This window comes from Cynoglossus semilaevis, chromosome 20 (genome assembly GCF_000523025.1).
Source record: "Cynoglossus semilaevis isolate Cse_v1.0 chromosome 20, Cse_v1.0, whole genome shotgun sequence".
NCBI classification, from domain to species: domain Eukaryota; kingdom Metazoa; phylum Chordata; class Actinopteri; order Pleuronectiformes; family Cynoglossidae; genus Cynoglossus; species Cynoglossus semilaevis.
In genome coordinates this window covers 8,496,333-8,520,807 of record NC_024326.1, presented here as the reverse complement: position 1 = coordinate 8,520,807, position 24,475 = coordinate 8,496,333, and the positions used below count along the sequence as shown (strand labels likewise).

Below are 24,475 nucleotides of genomic sequence, written 5' to 3'. Positions count from 1 at the left end.
TCCATGTGTTTTGAATTAATCCAACAGTGAAGTGAAAGTTGAGTTTGAGTGAGTGTGTGTGTCCATTTGACAAAAACAGCACACACACCAGAGGCTGTGGGAAGCAGTCATTTCTGCTCCCAGTCTCAGCATGGGAGCTGTTGCTATTATGGTTTCCATGTAGCGTGCAAAGTTCTATGTATATGTTTTGATTTGGCAAAGGTCCTCGTATCAAAAAAAATTATAAAATCATCTTCTCAGGACAAATAAGCCTACTATTTTTTAAACCATGTAGGGGAGAAACGTTTGAATGTTTGTCTTCTCTGAAGCCGATCATCTGTCACGGTGCTACATGGTGTGAGTGGCAATGCTTTTGTGAAATGAACATGTGCCTTAATTGCGTCTCTATACCACAGGAGAAGAAACCTTATGCTATTTACATTTTTTAATCAAAAATAACAAAAATATAATAATATTCTGCACTGCACTGTATTCATAAATACAGAATTTCAAATACTTTTAAAGGGCTTTTAGGCTTCAGTGCGGGATTGGCGTTATATTACAAAGCTGGGTCCCAATCTCAGTAGTTAAATCACAACCATCCAAAAAATAATGCATCTAAAGATTGATGTTCGTTTGTTATAGCCTATATAAAAATTTGACTAAAATTAAGTGCTGAGGATTTTTGCCTTTATTTGTGAGTGGTGGCCAAAGATTGTGTAGAAGAAACCCACTGAGAAGAAACTGTACGCTGAGAAGGAGACTGGAAGTGCTCTGGTGGTTTACAGTAGATCAGGATTATCTGGATTAAAACTAAATCATTTGAATTTAAAGCATCAGTCATGAAAACTTTGTGGTTTACATCGTTGTTTCTGAAGTTCTTCAATTATTAAAAAAAATAATCCACTTTATGATGAACTACTTCAGACACCACCAGGTGAAGCACTTGTCTCCTACTTTTGCTTCTCGGTTACAGAACTGTATGTGTCCAACCTGCATTATGTCCACTTTTTATTTACAGTCTATGGCATTTCATACGGAAAAAATCTTAGTAAGTTATGGTTATGTTAGTGATCATTTTGTGTTTTGGCAAATATAACAACTTGCTCTCTTACTTAAAGAGTACATGAGGGAATTATACAACTCATTTTTTACCCAACTTTGGTGAAAATGCAGCCAGCAGGCAAAAGCATACTTCTTATAAAGTGCCAGCTGTAAATGGATGTATTTATCAGACATTTATTGAAAATAATGTATACATTTTTTGACACAGCAAGAAGAAATATTTACCAAAACACTGATCCGTTTCTTTGGCCGATTGGTGGAGTTTAGTGTATTCAGTTGTGTTAAAGAGGAACTCGGGTCGATGCAGTGTGCAGCTCAGTCGTTAGAGGTTTGAGAGTACTGTCATGTCATGTCATTGAGAATTCAGTCCAGCAGATTGAAGCTAAAGCCCAACAGGGCAAGTCATTACGTCATTAGTTTCACCTCAAGATCTTCAGAATTCCAATAAAAGTGCAAAACAACCTGAATTGCTAATGAGACATTACTGTGTCCGTCTTCTAAATGATTTTAAAAACCAGATGTTTATCCACACAGTGAATGGCATTAAGAAGCAGATCATGTTGCAGTGCACCTGTAATGATATTTTGAGGTTAAGAGGCAAAAACTGTAGTCTGAGAATTGTACTGCTGTGCTGCGTTAACACAGGTAGTACTGCATCATATGTATATTCTCCTACCTAAGCTTAATGACAGTACTGGCCAGCCTCTAAAAATCAAGCTTTATGAAAACATGTGGTGGCGCTCTTCACGTAGACACAGTCATAGTAACTCAACACTGACTTCTGGTACGTTTCTGCTAAACCCAAATGTTCATCCCCAAAGACAAGTACAAATAATTAGACGTATAAAATACTAAATATTGGCAGTGAGGCGTTTCACTTCACTTCATCAAGATAGATGTCTGTCTTGCTCAACTCGTACTGTCTGCACAGGCAGACGCAGGTCCCACTGTACATACTGCATGTTGAATATGGCTCAATTAAAGTGTGGCAGCTGAAGAGGAAACAGGGAAATGGTATGGGGCTACATTCCTCCAGTTCTCCACAGTTTTCTTTACAACTTCAAGGAGTTCAAATGATAACAAAACAAACAAAGGAAACATCTAAAAGTAGATCTGAGCTCTCCAGAGCTTCATTACTTTCACTTTAAGTCACACATGGTCTGTCTGCTGGTATTGGCTTTAATAACAAGGCCACTGTCGTGTCCAACTTGGATCTTTGCATATATTTCGCACTATATCTCTCTTTTTTTTCGTCCAAATAGTGGTTTAAGTTATTTCCTGAACAACGGCGTGCTCGAGGCTCATGGTGTAAATAGCCGAAAGTGACCATTTTAGTTGTTTTCTGTTCATGCGTTTACTTAACATCTCCATATTATATTACATTAAAAAAAATAATAATTAATTTTCCTCCCTGTGAAGGAGTAGTCCCAAAGGATCTATAAGTTATCCACTGCGAGACAACAGACAAAGTATGCTGCTTTCCAATGGGCCTTGTCGACAAGAACAAACAAAGTAGAGAAAGCACACAAACTACTTACATTTGTGTGGTTAGTGGTTTGTTTTAACATAGTTAGATAAGTGGCTTGTATAACATAATTACTATAAAACTGAATTTATGTACATACATATGCAAACACACAGCGTGTGTTGGTGTGTAAAGTGTGCGTGTAGAGTAAATCATACACCCTGTCTTATTTTTCGCAGTCTCTGAATATGGTTTTCATCGCCATAAATGTCGTCATTGACCCTCAGCACGTCCTACAACTCCAGCCCTCCCAACCCTTTTGTTATGTATCAAGTCCCCTTATAAACACATGCACATCACACACATATGCACGTACATACACACACACAAAATCCTCCTCGGTAACGGCCCCAGGAACCAGTCTGCTGATTTTTATTTTTTTTTTTTTTGATTTTTTTTTAAATGGATTCTCAACAATCTGTGTTTTCTTTGTTAGTCAATATAAAGATGTCAATTGTTACGTTGTTTAGACCACGCTGTGACAAAACATGAACTGATGATGAGAAGGTTGTTGAGACGGTTTGTACATATACAAACCCCAGACACAGGGGTCAAAGGACCCCTGAAATCCAGACCAAAGAAATCGCTCAAAGTGCTTTTTGCGTCTCCATCTTTCTGCTCCTCTCTTTGTTCAGGCACTGTTCTGAGAGTGTGTGTTCAACTTGTTTTTAGGTAGCAAAACATACACTGCTCCTCAACGTGAACTTTTTTTCTTAGTTGCTCCAACGGGGCTGACAGGAAACAGGGTTACCCTTTGCAGGTATAGACTTCCTCTCTCTGTGTGCACTGCTTGCATTCTACGTAGCAGCACCAGCGCACCTGGCACTGGCAGGGCCTGGTCACCTCCCTACTCTGGGTGTTGTGGCCTCGCCCGCAGCAGATAGCTTCACAGTTTTTATCCTTGTAGCACTTGCGGGCGGCTGTGCCCGCAGAGTATTTGCTGGGTCTACAGAAACTGGGCGAGTCCTCAATGTGGATCAGGTCCATTGTGCGAGGGATCTGATCACTAGGGCCCGGCAGGGGCTGTGGCTGCTGCTGCTGGTTGCGGCCCGTGGAGATCTCTCCCTCTCCCGTTGCCTCGTTAGTAGAGCTGCCCACTTTTTCAGAGGTCTCGTAGCGCTGCTTCAGCCGCTTGCCAATCTCATGGAAGGGCAGCAGCTGTCTCCAGCAGGTCTGGACGGTGCAGGAGCCCGAGACACCGTGACATTTGCAAGTGGTCTCCACTCCAGCTTTGATTACCTGGTTCAGAGTCAGAGAGGAATATTGTTAGGAACTAGGAAACATTGAATAAAATTGCCATAAGTTCAACCATGGGCACAGAGCAGCCAGATGTTTTCAAGTTTTTAGCTTTCTGTTATTCATCATTCTAGATCAGGGGTGTCCACACTTTTTTTTGGCTTGGGAGCTAATACTCAAAAGGCCAGGCTAAAGTGATCTACCTGCATTAAAAAAATTAAATTGATTGTCGCTGTATGGCACAATATGGTGTAAGAATGAACAATAATATAACAATATTTCATTTGCCTTTATTTAATTGCTCATGATCTACTGGTAGATCCCCATCTATTGTTCTAAATCCCTGTTCTAGATCTTCTTCTTTTCTTCTTCTACACATGCATCGTTGAAAACAATGGCTCCCTGTGACTTCAGCCAGCAGCAACTCGTAGAACCAAATACCCGAGTGTGTTCAGATTAGATGATAAAGTCAGAGCTGACTGTGTCAGGAAAAAAAGTACAAACCTTGGAAAATTAAAAACCCTCACGGCGTTGTTTATATCATAATAAATGGGGAGCCCTAGAGGCTCACTCCTTTTGAACTTGGCGAGAACAATATCAGACTTTGTCGAAGGCTTCGTAAAAAAAAAAAAAAGACACAAATGACTTTGAGTTCTTTGGATAGCTGATCCTGTTTTTAATAAACCACGACTGACATTTTAATTAAACTCAATAACTGTTATTATGTCAGGAGAGGTTATTGCTTGAAAGAATGCTCAAAACCGACCATCCAGTCAGTCAACCATTCGCCGGGTACAAGTCTTATCCTTTCATTATTGTCAAAGATCATGACCAAGTATTTGAAGTGTGTTTATGAAAGCCAGAGTCGATCATCACAATAATGTTGTGTGACCCAGTGATCGAGTCTGGCATAACTTTGGGAGAAGAAAACAAAAATAACAGTGAAGTTTTATCTAGAGCACAATTATACATAATTGCCCATCAAACATGGAGAGCGTCAGCTGAAAAGACCACTCCATGTTATTTCAACACTACTTGGCCCCTTAGCGGTCAGCCAACATTCACATAAGAATAAACCATAAAGTCTAAAGCAGTGCGTGTGCAAAAGGGCAATGATAATAACACATTGTCTCAGAATGAGTTTGGATAGCATCAACAGCACACTGTTCTGAGGCGCTGTGAAAGAGATTGGGGAGATGGGGGGAAAACAGGAAGTGCATATTCATCACACCAGCAGGTCTAGAAAAATCGGTCGGTCAGCTTTCAAAGTTGTAGAGGTTGCAGATGTTAGAACTTTCACCCTCCATATGGGAATAGATCCTGGATTAATGTGGTTCACCTCACCGTGTGTGCGGATCACATGAAAACGCAGTAAATCTTTCACCGAAGATAGCATCTACTGAGAGATTACAATGAGCCAAGTTGAACATTTTGCATGGGTCTGCTGGGAGAGTGTGTGTCTGGTAAATGCTGGAGAAGTGTGTCTCTGCTATTATTCACTTTAGAAAACAAATGAAATGTCTTTCGAAGTGAAAATAGCAGAGTGAAGGCAACAGTTTCGGTAAATGTGTTTTGCTTTGGTTTAACAGATTAACTATTGCTTCTCTTTTAAATTTGTACATCCAAGATAAACCAAACGCATTTTTTTTACACCACAAATGACTGCTCCTTAGTTCCAGAGTACATACTAGATTATTTGGCCTGTTTATTCCGAAAACAAAATACTCGATGACAAGGCTGTTTTAGGAACTTTTTGTCAAATTTGCACTCACAATTATTTTCATTTAGAGCGATTCCCTTCCTCACAATGAATGCATTTCTTTCACTTTCACTCCCCTGAAATGCCCTGAGTAAAACTACAGTCTGTTTTAAAGTCATTCTTCTGTGGTTATATCAAATTTTTCTGCGGCCAATTTAATGACAGTGTATTTTGTCTTGGACAGCAGTCTCTAACCAGACTGTAATGTTTAATCTTCTGAGTTAAATAAGCAAAATCAAAGATACAGTTGCAGCCCGCAAGCCGGGATGAGATTCTGAATGAACTGACACTTCATGACGCTGTTTGTCTTTCATAATTGCAGTGAACCCAGTCAGTGCTGCATAATGACAGTTTTTCCCATCAAGTGACTCGTTCAAATGAATGATTAACCTTTTTTGTTTTAAATACAGGCTGTGAGTTTAAACAAACGTTGGTTCTGCTCAAACTGATTATATTTTCTGGAAACATTTAGACGTGCGTTGAAGTTTCCCTTCATAAAAGCAGGTCAAGGCAAAGGAAGGCGTAATCAATATGCAGGATTGTTATAATACCAAATGCAATTCTTCTGTTCGCCACTGATTAAAGTAAAGTATGCAATTTGGTTTCAAACATCAAGGTTTTGTGCGTGTTAGCGCTAAGCTTGGTCATAGATAGATGGATAGATAGATATTCCTGCTTCACAACTGTATGATGCGTCCTCACCTTCATGCCCACATTTGTGTTATGCATGTCCACACGGGCACGCAGGTCCTTATTGGAGCGTTTGCCCAGGAAGTCCTTGACAAACTTGTTGGCATATTTAAGGTTGTCTCCGCAGCCTCCCCACTGCCATGCTTTGCGGTTTTCCAGGTCTGGGGCTTCATCGCACGTGCAGCGCTCCATGCGTCCTGCGCTGCAAGCTTTAGCCAGTGCATGCGTTAAGCCCGCCGAGGAAATAGCATACAGGAAGGCTGTCTCTTTGAACCCTGGAGAACAGAGAAATGTTCATTTGAAAGAAAAAAAAATGGCAGCTTTAATTTGAGAGAATAACAGCATAACTTTCTGATGGTACCTCTTTTTAATATGTTGGCTCGGTGGCGCCCCTCTAGGGTGCAGTTCCATCTCTCAAAGCGGAATTGGTACTGGCATTCAAGGGCACTCATGGTGATAGCCTCCCTCAGGGTTTCTGCCACGCCTGGGTCTCGTCTGCACATCCTCCTTTGCTTTTTTTCCAGTTTGAGACGGTCACACAGCTTGTAGTGGGCCCTGCCCACGTTATCCTCTGGTAGAGAGTTGGGTGGCACAATGGACAACGGCTCATTACCTGTCAACCTGTGGGGAAATACCAAAGACACACAGATTTTTAAGTCTCTTGATAGAAAAACAAAAGCAACATTTTGTACTACGTGCAAAGGAGGCGCAGCTGTTGCAGAGAATGCTTGAACGTTTAGTTAATGTTCACATAAATTCACCTACTCAGTGGTTAATGTTCAGGGGAATTCTATATTTTGATTGAGATCAACCTCCAGCAAAGACATGTTCGTGTGTAGAATGAATTCTCCACGGAACAGAAGGACTTATTTCCCTTCTTTAACTTTCTGACACCCGTTTCGTCCCCGTTGTCAGTGGGTTACCAACCCAGCAGCTAAACACATGCAGTCTTATTAATCTTTACTTAATCTTTGTATCCATTCATCCACCGTCAATCTCTCCGCCTGCTAGGGTTGGAGTGAGCTGGAGCAGGCCCAACTGACATCATGTGCGGGGAGTACTTCCTAAGCAATAAATAATGAGGATCCAAAGTTAAATTTACACCCACGGGTGATTTAAAGACATAACCTGATCATCTATCTGCATCTCCAGACAGCAGGAGAAAGTAGAAACCCTTTCCAACCCCATTGTCTTATGAGATTTGGCCCAGAGAACTTCACAGTGTTGCTGCACAACACTGATATATGGCTTTTCCTCTTTCATGATACAGGACAGGTTTTTAAGATGACGGTGTTGAGCAACAAAGATTTCCCAAAGTGCTCCATCATGAGAGCTAAACACATTGCAAACTCATCAATCTTACTGCTGTGATAAGACTGTAGGAGCCACCACTCTGACACCCCCGTAAGAGAGGGGTTTCTAGTTTTTAGTAGAGTCAAACAGCAAAACAGGCTCGTTATAAAATACCAAAAAGTCCATTTGAAATTAATGAGCAGTAGCTGAACGTCTAAACATGGTATGGAGAACATGTGGTTGACTTTCACTGCCACCCGTCAGTTTATTTAAGGGTAGCGTATATAAAACCCACAGAGCGGGGGCTGGCAAAATTGACCAGCAGTGTTTTGAGGTCATGATGGGGAAAACAGAGCGTTACTTTCATAAACACACATAGGGGACATGACTGTCGGCCTGTGACCATTTTGGTCACACCAACTGACAGGACTGGCAGTGCAGTTGTTCATTATGTATAATTTCTGGCCTTCTTGACACCCTTTAAGTACAACTACAGAATAAACGGATTTACAGAAATCTACAGACCAGCGCGTCTCCGCAGACCGGTTTTAGACATTTCCACGGATGGTTTTTGCATGGATTAACTCCTTGCTAAGTGGTGGTGTTCAAGCATCAAGTTAACCTCCAAAATCTGTCATTTGTGCAATGAGTGTGTTCACCCTCCATTATTATCCTGGGCTCCATGCTTGGGATAATAATGTCTTTCAGATATGGGACACAGAGTCTGAGGAACAGGATACTTCAGAGGACCCTATTTTAGCACGTCTAGCAGGGTTATTATGTGCATGGTTCAAAAGTAGGACATGTCTTATATTAAAGTCAACTGCTAGTTACCAGGAATTTAAATGAAAACAATGTGTTGTAGGTTATGTAGATCAACAAGCTTGATGTACTGTCAACTGTTTCATACAGTTTCTGTGAGAGTAACTGCTGCAAAGACCCATTCTGGCTTAAGGTTAAACAGAAATAAGCATTTAAGAGAAATTTCACTACAATAGATTTTCTAAATGTTGCAAGACTGATCTGGAAATTCAGCAGAATGTGGTAATTCCGCTGAATTCAGTCATCATACCAACAGCGTTGACTGGTGATCCACATCACGTATATGACATTCCTTCATTACACACACTTTTCACACTCAATTCTGTCAACGCTCATATTCACTTCAGCGTCTGTAGCGGAGGGTCGGGGCGGATTTTCAACAACAGAATTGTTTTATTAAGTCCAATAACTGACTGAAATGTTTCCCTTTGAGTCTTCAGTTTCAGACCAACAAACTTAATCGCTCACATATGCTAGCCAATAGTGTCTCTGCCATGCATTCACACAGCCTGTTTAAAGAATCCGAACAGCCAAATCAAAGCAGAGGCATCAGGATTTGCTTTCAGATTGGGTCAAATTGTTTCCTTTTTTTTTTTTTTTTTTTTTTTAACAAAGCGTATTTGCCTTTTTCTTCACTCGTCTGACGGCTATGGATTTTCAAATGGAAACCTGGCAGGTTGGGTCTTGACAGAGATTGTTCCCCGAAAAACACTTGGAGAGTGAAAAAAAAAAAAAAAGAATGCATGGTTTAAGGCCGACATAGTGAGGCATAGACAATGCAAAAGAAAAAAAAACATAGTTTGCTCGTTCTTTTTCTTTCTTTCTGAATAATTTCCCCTTTGTTTCATGCTTTGTTAAAATTCACCGTGCTAACAATGCCAAGGAAATGTTTGCGTAGTGCCAAGGCAAACAGTTCCAGCTGACCAGTATGTTACATTTGACTGACAATCGTTCCACAACATTTCTATGGTAGGCAAGCGAGAGGGAATGAATGATGGCGCCATGTGGCGTATCCATCTACGTCTGTTTGAAACGAGGGTTTCAAAGAAGTGTCGAGACATTTTTCAACGCCGCCGAAGCTTTCAGCTGTGTGCTTCAGCAAATTAACAATTAAAGATGAACTCAGTTTATATCTGTGAGTTCACTCAACAGCACCAGCGCGATGCTCACATTCCTGTGTGAGACACCGATGGCAGCACGTATCAGTGTCAAATCTCCTAAAAGCCCACATGCCTGCCAAAACAACAGTCCATTAGAGTGACAGGCCTCAACCGTCTGTGTGACGTCTGCCCGTCTGAGACAGAGAGGACGGTCTGAGCCGAGCTGGAGGGAGGCCAAAGATGACACCGCACTGATCTCAGTGCTAGCTACTGTCTGAGCAGATTTTTTTTTTTTCAACATATACAAAGGCATGTTTTTGAGAGCCTGAGGGCAAAGTGTGGAGGGGAGAGATTTGAGAACAGAAAAGCACTTCTTCACGCTTCTCCAGAAGACACTACTAGCAGCGGTTTTGCTCTCTGCATGTTTCCACTCTGCGGCAGACCAGTTGTCACATACGATTACAAATGTTCACGCTGATATTATTTATGTTCACTTTGTAGATCTCATGTCCTCTTCGTGGATGTGCTCTTATGACTAAGCCCTATGTTTTGATTACAATTGTTCCTCTTCGTTTCAAATGTGCAGCTAATTAAAGAAAATATTTTCCCTGGATGTGGGACTGTGAGGCCTGTAGTCACACCAAACGGTCACACATACCAGAACAGTGATCTAGAGAAAAGTCCAACATTTGGCTCTGTTGTTTCTGAACACATTTGGAATAAGAGAAAACATTTAATGAATCACCAGAACAATCGCAAATCAGAACTTGATGTTTTGGACGTTGAGAAAGAAACATTGTTCTTCTTCAGTGAACAGATGTCACACAAATCTCTCAGTATTAAAGGACATTTTTACGTTTAAATAACATTAACGCTGTGGTGTATTGACGTGGACGCTGCTTAGAAACAGAAATCAGGTCACGACCAACGCTCTCAACATTTAAAAGACTTAATGAACGACTACATTTATGATTGATGGTGTATATTAACTATGGAACTGCACCTCCTGGAACATGTCCAGGCTTGATGCAAGCTTTACTCAGGTGCCATCGCAACAATATTACGATAGTACTGCCTCTCTTTCCACATTAAACTGCAACAATAAGTAAATATGTCATGAACAGGAGTAACGTTATGTTGTTGCTCCGTGATAGTGACCCTAGCGTGCTTAGCAGGGCGCCTGCTGGGAATACAGAACCTGGGTGAGTCCTTAATGAGGTGAAGGAATCAGATTCCTAAGACAAAGGCTGGAGCTGCTGCTGGTCCTGGATTGTGGATCTGGATCTCTCTCTTTGCGTTGTCTCATTTATTGGTGTTTGAACTGTTTCATGTGGAGCAGGGGTTTTTTTCCCCCTAATACCTGTTTCCTCGGTGACGCATGTTAGTAATAATGTTGACAGACGTCAGTGTTATTACTGGCATCTGAAAACCTTTCCATCAAGTAAAATTTATATATATTATTATTATTTACAACTTCACAACCACTAGTCTACTTAAAGACGTACGCATCAATAAATCAGCTGCATAAATGTTATTAGGCGGTGACAAAGGCTCATCATGGTTTGTTTGTTTTTTTTATGACAGGCGCAGGCATCTGTTTTTATATCACGGACCATTTTCTGTAGGTGTTTTGTTTGAGCCGTTGTTTAAAGTGTTGGCACAGCAACCCCGGCTGCACGTGGACACCAACAACCTCACATAAAATGTCTATATTATCCTAAGTGAGGTGAGCTTCTTGCTGATGTTTGCTCAGCTTGGCTTTCCATTCACACACTTGCCTCTACACACTGCTTGCAGATATAGCTAACCCACGCTCATGCTGCGCCCCATCCACTATCGTTTGTTTTGTTCTTTCTCTCAATCTGTCAGCACTTTCCACTGCCCATAATATTTATTTTCCAATGCAGCAAGTTGAGTGAAAGTGCTTCATGTCACATAGCGAAGCCAGAGAGTTGGTCTCTTAAGGAAATAATTCACTTTGACTCGACTTCTTCAGCCCTGTTCCAGCTCGTTTTTCTCAGCGCTCTTCCTCTGATTGACGTGCATTTCAAATGGGAAATGTAATAAAGTCTAAACCTAAAGGTGGGGATCATTAATTACCTCAACTTATTTGATTTAAATATATACTTTATAGATATATGTTTAATATAAATGATGTTCTGGACCAGTTTATATAAGTCAAAGAATTATTTCAGTTAAACACCTAAATACATAAGTAGAAAATCAAACGTCAGCGTTTATCACTCCAGTTAATACAGGGTTGAGTCCATTGTTTTTTTTAGGGGAGGAGGGTGTGTTTATTTGCTTGTCTGAATTGATTCTCGTCTGATTGAATCCTTTGTGGTGATGTCAATTTTATGGTATATAAAAGAAGTATATAAAGGACAATGGGAGACAGCTACTGTACCTGTGATTGACAGGTGTTGGGAGTCGTACTGGAAACCAGGCCTACATGTTGCATCATGCAGTCATTTTACCTAAAGGAATAGTTCAGAAAATCACTGACCTGGTGAAGAAGACTGGGAACAAGTGATTAGAACCATATATTTTCCAAAGTGTTTACGGGTGACATAACTGGGAGTTATTTCTTCTCGTGAATATCTACCGTACATGTACTGTAAATGTAGAACCAGGTAGTACAGAACCAAGATGGACTTCTGGTCAATTTCCTGGGCTTCATGGTAAAACCAGATAGTTACACCTTTTGTATCATATGCGGTCCACGGCTTGAGCATCTGCTAACTAGTTGGTAGATGGTACACTACCATCACGTACTAGCTAGTTCAAGCGGTAAATGTGTGGCACTGTAATTGTTTTGAAATCTGCAGATAAGAATACTTTGAGCAAAAATATTTCAGCCAGTATCTGATTTATACATAAGTGTCTGTGTGTGTGTGTGTGTGTGTCGATACCATCACTTACATCCTTAAGTCAACACCTACAAGTGTGTCAGTCGTGGCTAAACGCGCCCAGGCAGAAAAAAAGTAACAAAAGCCACAGTTTCTCCATCAGCCTAAACTTGCAGGTTGTGTGGTCTGGTGTCTCCTACATCAGAACCACCTCCCCTACCCTCCTCCCCCCATCCCTGCATTCCCCCCTGTCTTTCCCGAACTCCCTATATTCCCACTGGTCAATTACTCTAAACGAATGCCAATCATTCCACCCAGCTGTTGGCTCAAAACAAAGCCTCCTGTAGACAAAACCACTGTTGTCTCTGAATGTAACTTGTACAAGACAATGACAGACATGAACATGTGTCTCAGAAGGACTCAGCTGTCAAGAAGACGGACGATTGTTTTACATTGATGGTAAAAAAAAAAAAAGAAAACTTCTATTATTGTACGTTTTTGTATGGAAATTAACTTCAACCCTGCAGATCCCCCAATTCTCCCAGTCATTTTTTCCTCCTGTCCTCACGGCATTTAAAATGCTCATTTTGGAGGAAAAGTGTCTGCTTTTCTCAGAATTGTTGGATGAACCTCAGACCACCCTGCCCAAGTCCCATCTGGTGTATCACAGCCGCGGCCATGCCAGAGGTAGTCGGAATGTGAGTGTGTGTGGTGTTTTCTCTCCGGACCACTGGAACTGTGGCTGACAATGTTCTCTGGAGCTTAGACATGAATAATTGGAGAAACCATGAACAGGGAGTCTCCAGGCCATTGTTCACCTCCATGGAATTTAGAAAGGCCCAGAAAGTATATATTTCTCCATGGTGACACTATTCCTCCCCCACCTCATTAAAACCATAAATAGGGCAGAGAGAAAATGATCACATACAGGGCTATAAGGTAGAAACGAGAGGCCTGGCTGCTGCGACCTTTCCTCCAGGCTGTGAATGACACAGTACAGTAACATGACAGAATGACTTCAAAAGTGAGTGGTACAGGCTGAGAACTTAGTAAGTCATTATTAGTTGACTAATGAGGAGGAATGTCAGGCACTGTTTAGAGGCACTGTTATCCCTAATGTGAAGGGGGAAGTCCGCTATCTCACATGACAACAGGATATGAGCCACGCTTATGTCATGTTCTGTCCCTTCTGCTCATTTACAAACCCCGCAAGCTCTGTCAGACTACTCCCACTAATCAGGTCACAACCCTGGTAAAAAAAGAAAAAATAATCTCTTCATAAGTGCTGTTTTTATACCCCTCACTTTCATTAGCTCTTAAAAATGTTAATATTTAACTCTTTAAGAAAAAAATCTGTACACAAGCGCAAATGCCCAGTACACGGTCAGGTCTGGGAAAGGGAGTGTTTCAGAGGGTAAGAGGTTTAACTGCTATGTGAGAACTCAAGGCTTTTAAGGTCAGCAGCTCAGCTGTAGTCACTGTGTGACTGGCACAGATTGGGCGCACCACAGTGTCCGCATGACTCCCCTGTTCTAGCCTACACCATGGCACAGAGCGGCCCAGTCCCAGCGCACAGAAGCACCGGACACATTCAGGCACACGTAATGTACTGGACTCTCACCGATTCACACACGCACACACACCGACACACGTGTTGACTGGCTGTTCTGTAACACAGTGCGACGGCACTTCTGTGAATAAACTAGGGATAAAAAGTCAAACCACAAAATCCAAACACTGGCTGTTTTGAATCACTCACATTTCAGTTACTGCGAGTGGCTGAGTTCATTAACATCATGAACTTTTACTGGCGAAAATACTTTTTTTATTTCTTTCTCACAGGCCTACAGGAATCACCGATGACATAAGATTATCATGTAGCCATGTTTATTAATAACATATAGACCGTAATACTGTATAAAAAGTGACAGTCGTTCTTTTATATCACCACCAGTGTTTCTGTGCTTGCTCCATATTTTTTAACTCTTTAAAGGAAAATATTTCCATATTAATTTCTGTAATTTAAATTACTGTCAAAACTACAGCTAATTGCTAAATAACAACTGAATGCATATGATTAGTTTTCGAGCTAGACTGAAGTAGTGATCATCTCTCAGGTCATATGTCAGTCTGACCGTCCATGTAAATATTGCTCTGAATTTTAGTAAACCTGCAAACGACTTGAAAGCGACTTCCCAAAACGTCTGTTTTATTTAAAAAAAAACTTCCTCAGTGACAAAAAAAAACTTTTTTATATCATCTTCAGCTTCAAAATACTGTGAAAAAGTCAAGGACCCAGGGAAAATGTCTGTGTAAAGGCCAGCGCTGAAATCTGCTGCTTAATATTTGACATCCAAGCCTTTGGGCTATTTCACATTAGACTCAGTCACAGGGTTGGGAAGTAGCTTCAGGAAATTATTTTTATTTCTGGAAATGATTTAAGCGTTGTTGAATGTTTTCTAAGACTGTATCATAAAAAGTTACTTTGTCAAATGTCAGGTTATCACTGGAATGGCTCTGTGTCAGTAAGGCTGAGTGTGAAGGTAGAATTACTGAGACGTCTTTGATTAGAGTGACATGAGAGAATTACAGAGTGGTGGATTTATACCTGAAGGATCTGAAGTGTGTCCTGACTGACCTGCCTGCAGTCCAGAAATACACTAATAGAAATAAACAATTTAAAAAAGTCTAAGTATCAAAAAAATATATAGATATAAATGTCTATTTTCATCTGATGTGCCTACATATAACGCTTTCATAAAGGCATCTTTAAAAAAAACCTGTCCATCATTTTGACAGTATGACCGTTGTCTGCAGAACCTCTCCCCGCTGTAGTTTTTTGTGAAGTTAAGTCTAACTCGTGCTTCAGCAGGTGCATGCCATTAAAGAATTCTACAGTCAATGATGGCTGGTGCATACAGATTCTATTTAAATTTAATTACAAATGTTCCAAAGCCTCCTGAGTTGGATATAAGATCCATATTCAGTGGAGGAGTAAAGAAAACAGTAGGTGTGGAGGTTTGTCAATCCACTAATCTTGGCACATCTCTTTTCACTTCTCCCCACAAACCCAGGCAGAGAAAATTTGCTTGTGGTAAAGAATGGAAAACACAGGACATAGCGGTCTTACTAACGAGCATCGTCTCATCAATGCCCGACCGCTAAGAGTATCGTGAGTCTATATTCGCTTTCCTGTTTTGCAAATTACCCATGTCTCCAGCTCCATCTGCAAAGATCATTATGATTGCAGTTTGGCGAACATGACTTTCCTTCAATGGGAGTGTCCCTCCTGTATCTCCAGACTGTCCACCAATCACATGCACAGCTGACTGATGGGACTGGGCTGGAGTTGCCGTCCCTTTAAAACTAAATATGCTGGAAATCCTGTAACGTGAGGCCATAAATGACTGTAAAAGTCTCAGGTCTGTCTTATGGAGTTTAGAACAGTCAGTAAAACCATGTCATGGTTTTACTGACTGTTGGTGATACAAAGGTGTGTGTTCGACAATTATCATATCAAATGGTACAAATAGTGAAACTTTTTTTTGGTCTGTAACCTCATGCACCTTCAAGTAGGTCGACTATGACTAGATAAAATATTTCTCTTTTCCTCAGACTTTGAGTGAGGGCTGCCTTCAGATGTGTTGTTTCTGCATTCTATTTCCCACTCTCCTACTGTTACACCAAACAGGTTGAAAAGAGCTAACAGAAAGTCATCCTGCCCACTCAAAAGGCACTGCACCACCCTGTGGCCTCCATGTGCATAGCAGTCCTTATTCAGACATGTCAAAGAGCAGAGCAGTCAAAACAAAGCTCAGCTTAGTCAAATCCTGGTGTATCAAAGAGAAATTCAGAGAAAACAGAGCTGGGTCTTTTCGAGGGTCAGTTATCTAAGCCTCCGAGTTTGTGTGATCTCACCACACTGCAAAGTCACAGCACCAGGGCTGTGAGAATCCTATCTCCTTGTCTCACAGTAAAGTGATACCCTACGAGGTGTGGCTGCAGCCACAGGATATCCTATGAAGTTGGGAAATCCCTCTATCAACGGGGCTCCCCACCCTACTGCGCGTCAAGGCTAATCAGTCTTTAAGGCCTGGTAATGAGATGCCTGCCACCGCTGTCTGCCAGGCAACGCCAGCCTGAGTCCACACAACTCTGTCGCTCCTAATGAGTGGTAATCGCTCAGCAGCCTCCACAAACCACTGCAGGGACGGCGGCACGCACATGGGGCTGACAAAACCAGGGGGCGGGAGTGCAAGGGGGGGAGGAGAGGGGGAACCAAAGGAAATGTTTACATGGAGCCACTCAAAAAAACAACTTGTAGCTTTTAATGACTTGTGCTATAGAAAACGCAGCTCCCTTAAAATTGGTGTTTGACACCCGGCGGGAACTGTTTCGGCAGAGTGAATATAACCATTCCACAGCAGCGCTATTAAAAAGTCCTCAAAACATCAGTATTTACACACATCCCTTTTTGTTTTCCTCTCTACTGGCACGATTTAGTGAGGAGAAGGGCGGAAAACAATCAGCCCATCTGTTTTTCCAGGAACAGGCTGATGATAAAAGATCATGGTCATTAATTACTGTGTAACAGCAACAACTGTATTGTTTCCTCCACATGTTGTGGTGCCTCAGCGATTGGTCATTTCAGGCTGAATGTGGGCGACTTTATATATATACATATATATATATATATATATCACAAATGAACTCAATAAAAATAAACTCTTGACGCAGTGTTAGGACCAAATTGCTGCAAGGATTACAAGACCACAGAATGACATGCTTTTCACTGGGAGTAAAATTTAAACCAACAGAGCAGTTGCAGACAGCCGTAATACGGTCAACTGAGCAAACAAATCACTTCCTCCCCTGACAGTTTACACCACATCTCACCAAGGTGCTGTGACCTGTGGAGTCAGGAGTAGAAAGCTCGACGCACGTTGCAGATTCAAACCGTAATGATAACGGATCGAGCAGAACCAGCACCTGCCACAACAGGCTGAGGGGAAAGAAAACGAGCGCTCACATTCTTGTGGCGAAAGATGACAATTTAAGCGGGTGCTTGACTACGCCAGGAATCCCACCCCACCCTCAGCTGCGTAGACTATGGGCAGGAGAGATTGTGTTTATGTTACACTTACGCTCCACCGCACTTTGGAAATTGAGTATGCAACATTGACCCTCTATTTTGAGTAAATCAGTACCCAGGAGGCCCGAGAATGCCTGTGCTCATTGAATATTTATTTGAACAGGTTTTCTTAGTGTGTAGCAGAGTCAATGCTGAGCAGGACTATATACCACAGTGTCACTGGTGTTGAGTTTCTGTGAAGTTGGCCAGAGGGCAGTCACATGTGTATCTGTGTCACCTGTGCATTCTCTCTTTTCACTTCCACGTTACATGTTTGTCAACCTCGGGGGCTCAGTCGTTCGCTAACACCCGTTCGTATTGTCTTTGCTGCAAAAGGAGCAAATCAGGAGTGTTGTAAAACCACATGGCTCTGTGCAGCACGTCGGCCACAGATAGAGATCAGACTGACAGGGAAAACTAGAACAAGCGCTAACTGAGTAAGTAAATATGTATTAGGAGCATTAGGGCCGGTGTCTCTGCCAATTTGGCTCAGCAGATGTAACACACACTGCCTGTCAGCGTTTACACTGCAACTGGGTGGAAGGCAGAAACACAGAGCCGGAGGCCACAGTTGTCCCCTGAATGCAACTTTAGAACAGCATTGAAACCAAAGACAGAGGCAGAGAAAGTCCCTCATACACAGAATGCATAAGCATTACAGGTGATGACGTCCTCCTGTGGAGGGCTGTGATATTTCCACAACGCTGAGCTATTACAGGTGCCATACAGCGGCTTTGCATCACCCAATTTCCAAAGATGAGTGCCAACACTTTGGTGCAACACCCAAGAGAACAATATTTGCCCAGAGATGTGAAAAACTGGGCGTGACGTAGACTGATCTAACATTTTGATGTCTACACAGTTTTGAAAGAACTTCCAAAACTGACGCCTACTATTTATTTTTACCACACTTTTAATTAAGAATAAGGCCATGAGAGTGAGACTAACGGAAGCAGGTTGCATGGACCAAAACAACAGAGTAGTGAACTGCTGGGTAGAGCTGTGGTTAGTGTTTTCACTCCACTTCATCTGTATCTGTACCAAAAATATCTACCGTAAATGTGTTGTGTCTCTGCAGTATACAGGTATTTAAATCAATGAGATTGACACACAGATGGTACAGAACACCTGTGTGGTCTGTTTAAAAAAAAAAAATTCTATCATTGTCAACTGCTTCATCCATATTTAGGGTTGCATGACAGTTTGAGCCAAACCCATCAGTCAAGGGGTGAGGGCGAGGGTGAGGACAGCCTTGACTGTTTGCCAGTCCTCCACGGAGCCGCATATAGAGAAACAACACCCATCCAGAGTCCCAGTCATACCTATGATAAATTTACAGTGTCTTACTAATCTATAAATCCACCTTGTCTCACATAGAGAAAACATGTCTGGGATTGGACAGATTATATACTTGTTGTAAGGCAGGAGCAGTGGCCTCCGCTCCACTGTGTGGCCATAAACAGTCCTGAGACCGAGAGAAAAAAATCAGTTCACCTGATGTGAACAGACCAGCTCATGGTTGCCACTCGGTGCAGTGGAGGTCATGGTGGGATACACCTAGAATCCAAGGCGTTCCCTGGGCATGACTTCTGAAATGTACACCCTGTGCTCTTTCTAAATTAAACATCATTGTGTATACGACATGATTCATGAAAAGCTAAATGTTTGAGATGAATTTCCCGACACGTGTTCCAAAGTGTTTTTTAAACTTGATGGAGGCAGCAGAAAAACCCCTGACGGAGTTGTGTGATATGTTTATGCTGGATGGGGGAATTTTCTCTGCAAGCTGAGCAGACGTTTCGGCCACCAGTTCACTCCGTCAGTTTGCTTTATTGTTACCAGCTGTTGAGTCTGAGGCATATACACTCACCTTTCTCACCGCTTCTGTTTTCAGAGCCCACTGACGGCCTGATTTTACTCTTACGCAAAATAATCACATTCTCTGCAGCTCTCCCTGTCCAAACGTGCCAGCTGGGCACTTCACAGCTGCTGTCCCTGGAAGAATAGGAAGACCTACAAACAATAGCCCCAAGTTACACCCATCCACCTATGTTCTTTTCCTTCCCTGCTAGGATATTTTCTGTCTGTAAAAAATTAACTGTCAGCAGCTTTGGTGAGGCCAAATCATGTGCAGACAACCTGCTGCAGGCAGCCAGCCACCAGCTGTGAGGCCGCTGTGCGCTGCGCAACCGCCGCCAAGTGACACCTCACTGACCTCCACTCCAAACCAAAACATTCTCTCAAATCCATCAACATTTGTTGCAATCGCGTGTTGACGAAACTTGCAGAAACCGCGTTGAGTAAATTCAATAAATTAATTAAAAAAAAAGAAAAAGAAAGTTGGAAAATGTGCGGGTGCCCGGCTTTTGGAGAAACAGCGACCAATCAAATCAATGAAATCAGCATCACACCGTAATAATGTGCGTGTGTCACTACTTACCCGAAGTATGCTGCGGCTGGTCCAGGCAGGCTGAGAAGATAGACTATAACTGTGAATGATAACCATCCCAGGAGTAGGTGTCCATCCAGCATTTTGCTGCGGCTCCAGGGCAGATCATTTCGTTTCTCCTGGGTAGCTGTGTAAAATCCTTTGCTCAATGTTCAACACTTCTTATAGAGAGAGGAGCTGCGCTCCTCCCATCAGCAGCGAGAGAGAGAAAGAGAGAGAGAGCGACAGAGAGAGGAAGAGGGAGGCAGAGGGAGAGGAGGGGGTGATAGACCTACAGAGCTGAGCTGCACTGATTCACAACTCACTTTCTTCACAAAAACTTTTTTTCACATCATTTCTGTCTTCTTTATATTTGATTGCCATAAAATTGTCTCCACAGTAGATTCAGTGTTTACCAACATAGGGTCTGTGATTCATTAGTGGGTCAGGTGGATACATCTGATGGTCCAGGAGGCACTGTACAGCGAACACACCATATTAGTACCCTCACCTCCCTCACCCCCTCTCCCCCATGAGCCTGGAAATGATCTGATGCCAGAGGATGAGTTGGAGAGTAAATGATGAAGATGTTACATTTCATCAATGTAATATTTAATGCTGAAGATCATGTAAAAAAATTACGAAGATTTGCATGAATCTCCTACAGTTACTCCACAGACCCCTTAAGGGTTGTGGACCCCCTCCCCACCCTCCACCCCTAGCTGAAGACCTCTTGTGTAAATTTTGCTCCATGTGTTAAATGTATCTTGCACTGCTATAACTACCCATAAAAGAACATGAAAACACATATACCCTGCATTCAATCATGGGGCAGTCATTTCAATATGTTTCATATTTTGTTACCACAGTCAGCCTTGTGGCACACAATGTTGCATGACAGACAGAAGAACTTGGTTGTTCTGGCTCACGAAAAGACCAAAACAGCTGAACTGGATTTGGATGAATCTGTAAGTGTTTTTTGCGCAGGGAAACCTAGGACTGATTCTAATAAAGGGACCATATCTTCATCATCTGGACTCACGGAACTCAGAAAAAAAAATGGGGAAAACCAGTTCCTGTATATTGTATTTGTATTGTGAAGAAATGCCCAACTCATATTTTTGATTGCCATAACTGAGCAGTTTACACCGGAGGCTCCCAAACACTTGGTCCCAGAGCATACAGGTCAAAGGTCATTTGGTACACAGCTGCAGAGATTCTATTGATTATTATTGCAAAAGATTTTATAAAACTGACAAGCATATTTTTGCATATGTCATGAGGTTTGTCATTGTGAAAATTTGAAAAGCTTCTTTGAACGGCAGAAAAGGCAGAAAACAAGCCTTTATTTACTAAAACGAAAGAAAGTTGCATTCACAGTCCCAATAGAATTACAGAATTATTAGCACGACTCGTCCTGGTTAATATTGTCTTACATGAGACCAATTCGTGGTGCAAAAAAAAAGAAGACAAATTTTGGTTCTCTGGTCAAGATCATAATCAAAAGTCCTTGATGGACGTTGACACATTTGTGTTTGACACTTAATCCTACCGAGGTTCTACTAACGTCTCACAGGAACATTCTTCCTTAAACTTTTAATGACCAGCCCGCTCTGGTGATTAAGTGGAAAACTCTACAACATGGCAATGAACTAATAATGATTGGGAATGCGATCAAACAGCCAGAGCCACAAACTAACAGCATGTGGAAATGGTCATTAAGTGGTGACCACATCCAAGGAACGAACGGGAACAGGATCATTATGTTCACGACATTTGAAGAAACTGCTGCAAATTAAATTTCCATTTAAGATTTTCAACTCTTAATCCAACAAAGGCAGAGAGATTTCATTCATGAATTGTACCTAAATTTATTCCTTTGACAACAGGGCAGTTGCTCTGACACTTTGTGGCCTGTATGCTCAGCAACTACAGCCTAGCAACATTAAAATGCCTCTAGTTATTCCTACTGTGGAGCCGGACGCTTAAACCAAATGAGATAAAAGTTGTATTTTTTACTTACATTATTATTTGATGTTTATCCAGTCGTGGGCCCGACAAAAAGGTTTTGCAAGCCAGATTTGGCCCACAGGCCGCTGGTTGATAATCACTGTCGTAGATGCTGGAGGCTGATTTTTAGAATCAACCATTATGTATTTACGGTACAGGCTATAAATTAGCCACGTAGGAAGCATCCACCTGGAGCCCCGTCGTTTTTCATGTCGTCTCAGTTTTACAGATTTTTTTTGTTGTTTTTTTTTTGCATCATTTTTGCAGCTACATAGACTCCGGCCTCACTGAGCATCCGCTCAAACTAAAATCATCATTATAATTCATTCTTGACTGAGACATGAGGAATGTGTCAGTGTCAATTTCACCTGTCAACTGTAAATCCTGCCCAACACACGCCTCTCAGCCTGTGCTGCGGTTGTGTGTGCGGAGGCTGTGTGTCAGGTACAACATCAGTCTGGTCTTGCCCTCTCAGAGGTTGAGAGATGGTTTCTGAACTACTCCGCTGAGTTCATGCACAGTTCACACCCAAGGAACTCAGTTCATCCGCCATTACGACGTTTGCCAAGTCTACCAAAAAGTACGGTAAACAAAATTTTTAATCTCTTTGCAAAATTTTCATATTGTGCTCCATAAATCAATTGGCAAACTCCTGGAGTCGTTCAGACTCGGAGGTAATCTGACGCCCAGGGCAAGTCTGCTCTTGAACAACTAATTACTTCACCTGCTCGTAAATTTTAGTGGTTATCACAACATTCAGGTATTGTCACGGAAAAGGCTTCTCCGACATGGAAATATTATTGATTTCGGATGTCACGTAAAACCTGCATGAACATCACTATTGTGCAATATATTCCTGGATTTTCCTTTATTACCAGGCCCAAGGGCAACAATTTGAGGCTTTGTCTCCTGCCAACTTTGTCAGAAGAAATCATTTAGAAAATGATATCTTCAACACTTCCAAAGAATTCGGGTAGTGAGAAAGTTTACCGGAAAGTCACATCCCTTCTTATTTGAAAGAAAAGATCAAATTAAATCTTTTGAGAATTGGGGATATTCTTCACGTTCAGGGTTTCATAATTCAACCAGCTGGATGTTGTGAGTGTGGGTTTTCTTGTGTTAATGAGTTGGTTATTTAAGTCAAGGTCAACAAGGTCAGCAGTTTGGAAGTATTTTAACTTCAAGGACAGTCATGGTTTAGTGTTTGTTCTGTGAGGATGAGGTGAGACTTACATTGTTTCAAACCCTGGCAGGAGTATTGGTGTTGCTGAAAACTAGATTTGTTTAATTTAAATATGCACAATAACCTTTTTCAGACATCCTGTTGTGAATATCATTCTTTTCCAGCCCAGCATTTCCCTGTTCAGGAATGAGTCTGTGAAAGTTTCTATTTGACACAGTTTGTGTCCCTACACAACTTGATTCCTAACACATGAGAATCCAGAAGTATGTGAACCCGTGCAGAATCCACGTATTTTCAGCTACACCTGTTCATCACCGCTGCCAATATTTCAGATGAAGTTCTTTTCTTTTTCTTTTTTTTTTCATTCCAGCTCTTTAAAAACACCGAGTGCGTTCACCACAAATTACAGACACCTACAAATCTGTCAGGTCGTTTCCCACTTTATACTGCGAACAGTATAACACCTGAAATTGAAGATGGCAGTGAGACAGTTTGGTAACTGAACACACATTTCTGGATCTTTGATCAGCACCATAAACAGTAATGTCTGTTTCTGAGAATGCGTAAACAGAACCTGATGATTGATATGCAGATGGTGGAGACTTTCACTCCCTCTCCAAGGGATTGATGCCGGTTTCAGAACTAAGTCCATATGTGCAATATGTACACTACTAAAAATGAAGCTGCTCCTACTTGATTTCCTATGTTGGAAAGAATTTTCCTGAGGACTTTGTGGTCTTGAACTGGCTGCTTTGCTTCAAAAGTATTGACCGTTTTGTGAAGGTAAATCCCATTTAGAGGACAACTGACAATATGACATGAGTGGAGGACACAGCTTCTTGACGTCAATAAGTTTAATCATCAACTGGACTCCTATTGGACAGTTCCTTTTACTTGTAATTAGCCAAATGGCATCCATTTCTATTTCTTTGTCTGTTTCCTACATACTGGAGGTTGATGGTTTAATAGAATAATAAATTCTCCCCCTATATTGTATTTCCTTCAGCATTTAGCCATTTGAAAGTTTGCTTTAATCAGCTCAAACATGCTCACGTGCTTCTGGCTCGTCTTTTTGTTCTAAGCACAGATTTGAAATTTGCCATTTTAAAACCACACCAAGGTGAATATTTACATCTAAACAAAACTGACCTGCAGGACAGTCGACACACATTTACTGGAAGTATTATTCACAGCATTCCAAGCTACGGTTGTAAATCTTACAAATGTGCTTCGCGCATGATTTCCCAGTTGTGCTTAATATCATTTTACAGTGAACACAGGTGAACACATGAAAGCACAGGAATGTGCTTTTCTCAGTGTTATAAGCTTGTCACTCACTCCTATAGGGCAGTTGTTCAGCAGCTTACAGCCCCCCAGTCAGGGCCCTGCTTCTTAATAACACCTG

General features: G+C 41.7%; 1 protein-coding gene across 1 annotated transcript; it reads right to left on the bottom strand.

The window, feature by feature from the left end:
• Window positions 1–143: 143 nt before the first annotated feature.
• wnt9a (wingless-type MMTV integration site family, member 9A) lies at window positions 144–20,071 on the bottom strand. The gene is made up of 4 exons (XM_008334433.3): window positions 19,890–20,071; window positions 6,616–6,875; window positions 6,267–6,529; window positions 144–3,808 (listed from the first exon to the last, which is right to left on the bottom strand). The coding sequence occupies exons 1-4, from the start codon at window positions 19,979–19,981 to the stop codon at window positions 3,317–3,319; spliced, it is 1,107 nt and encodes a 368-aa protein (XP_008332655.1). The 5' UTR covers window positions 19,982–20,071; the 3' UTR covers window positions 144–3,316.
• Between the last annotated feature and the right edge of the window lie 4,404 nt (window positions 20,072–24,475).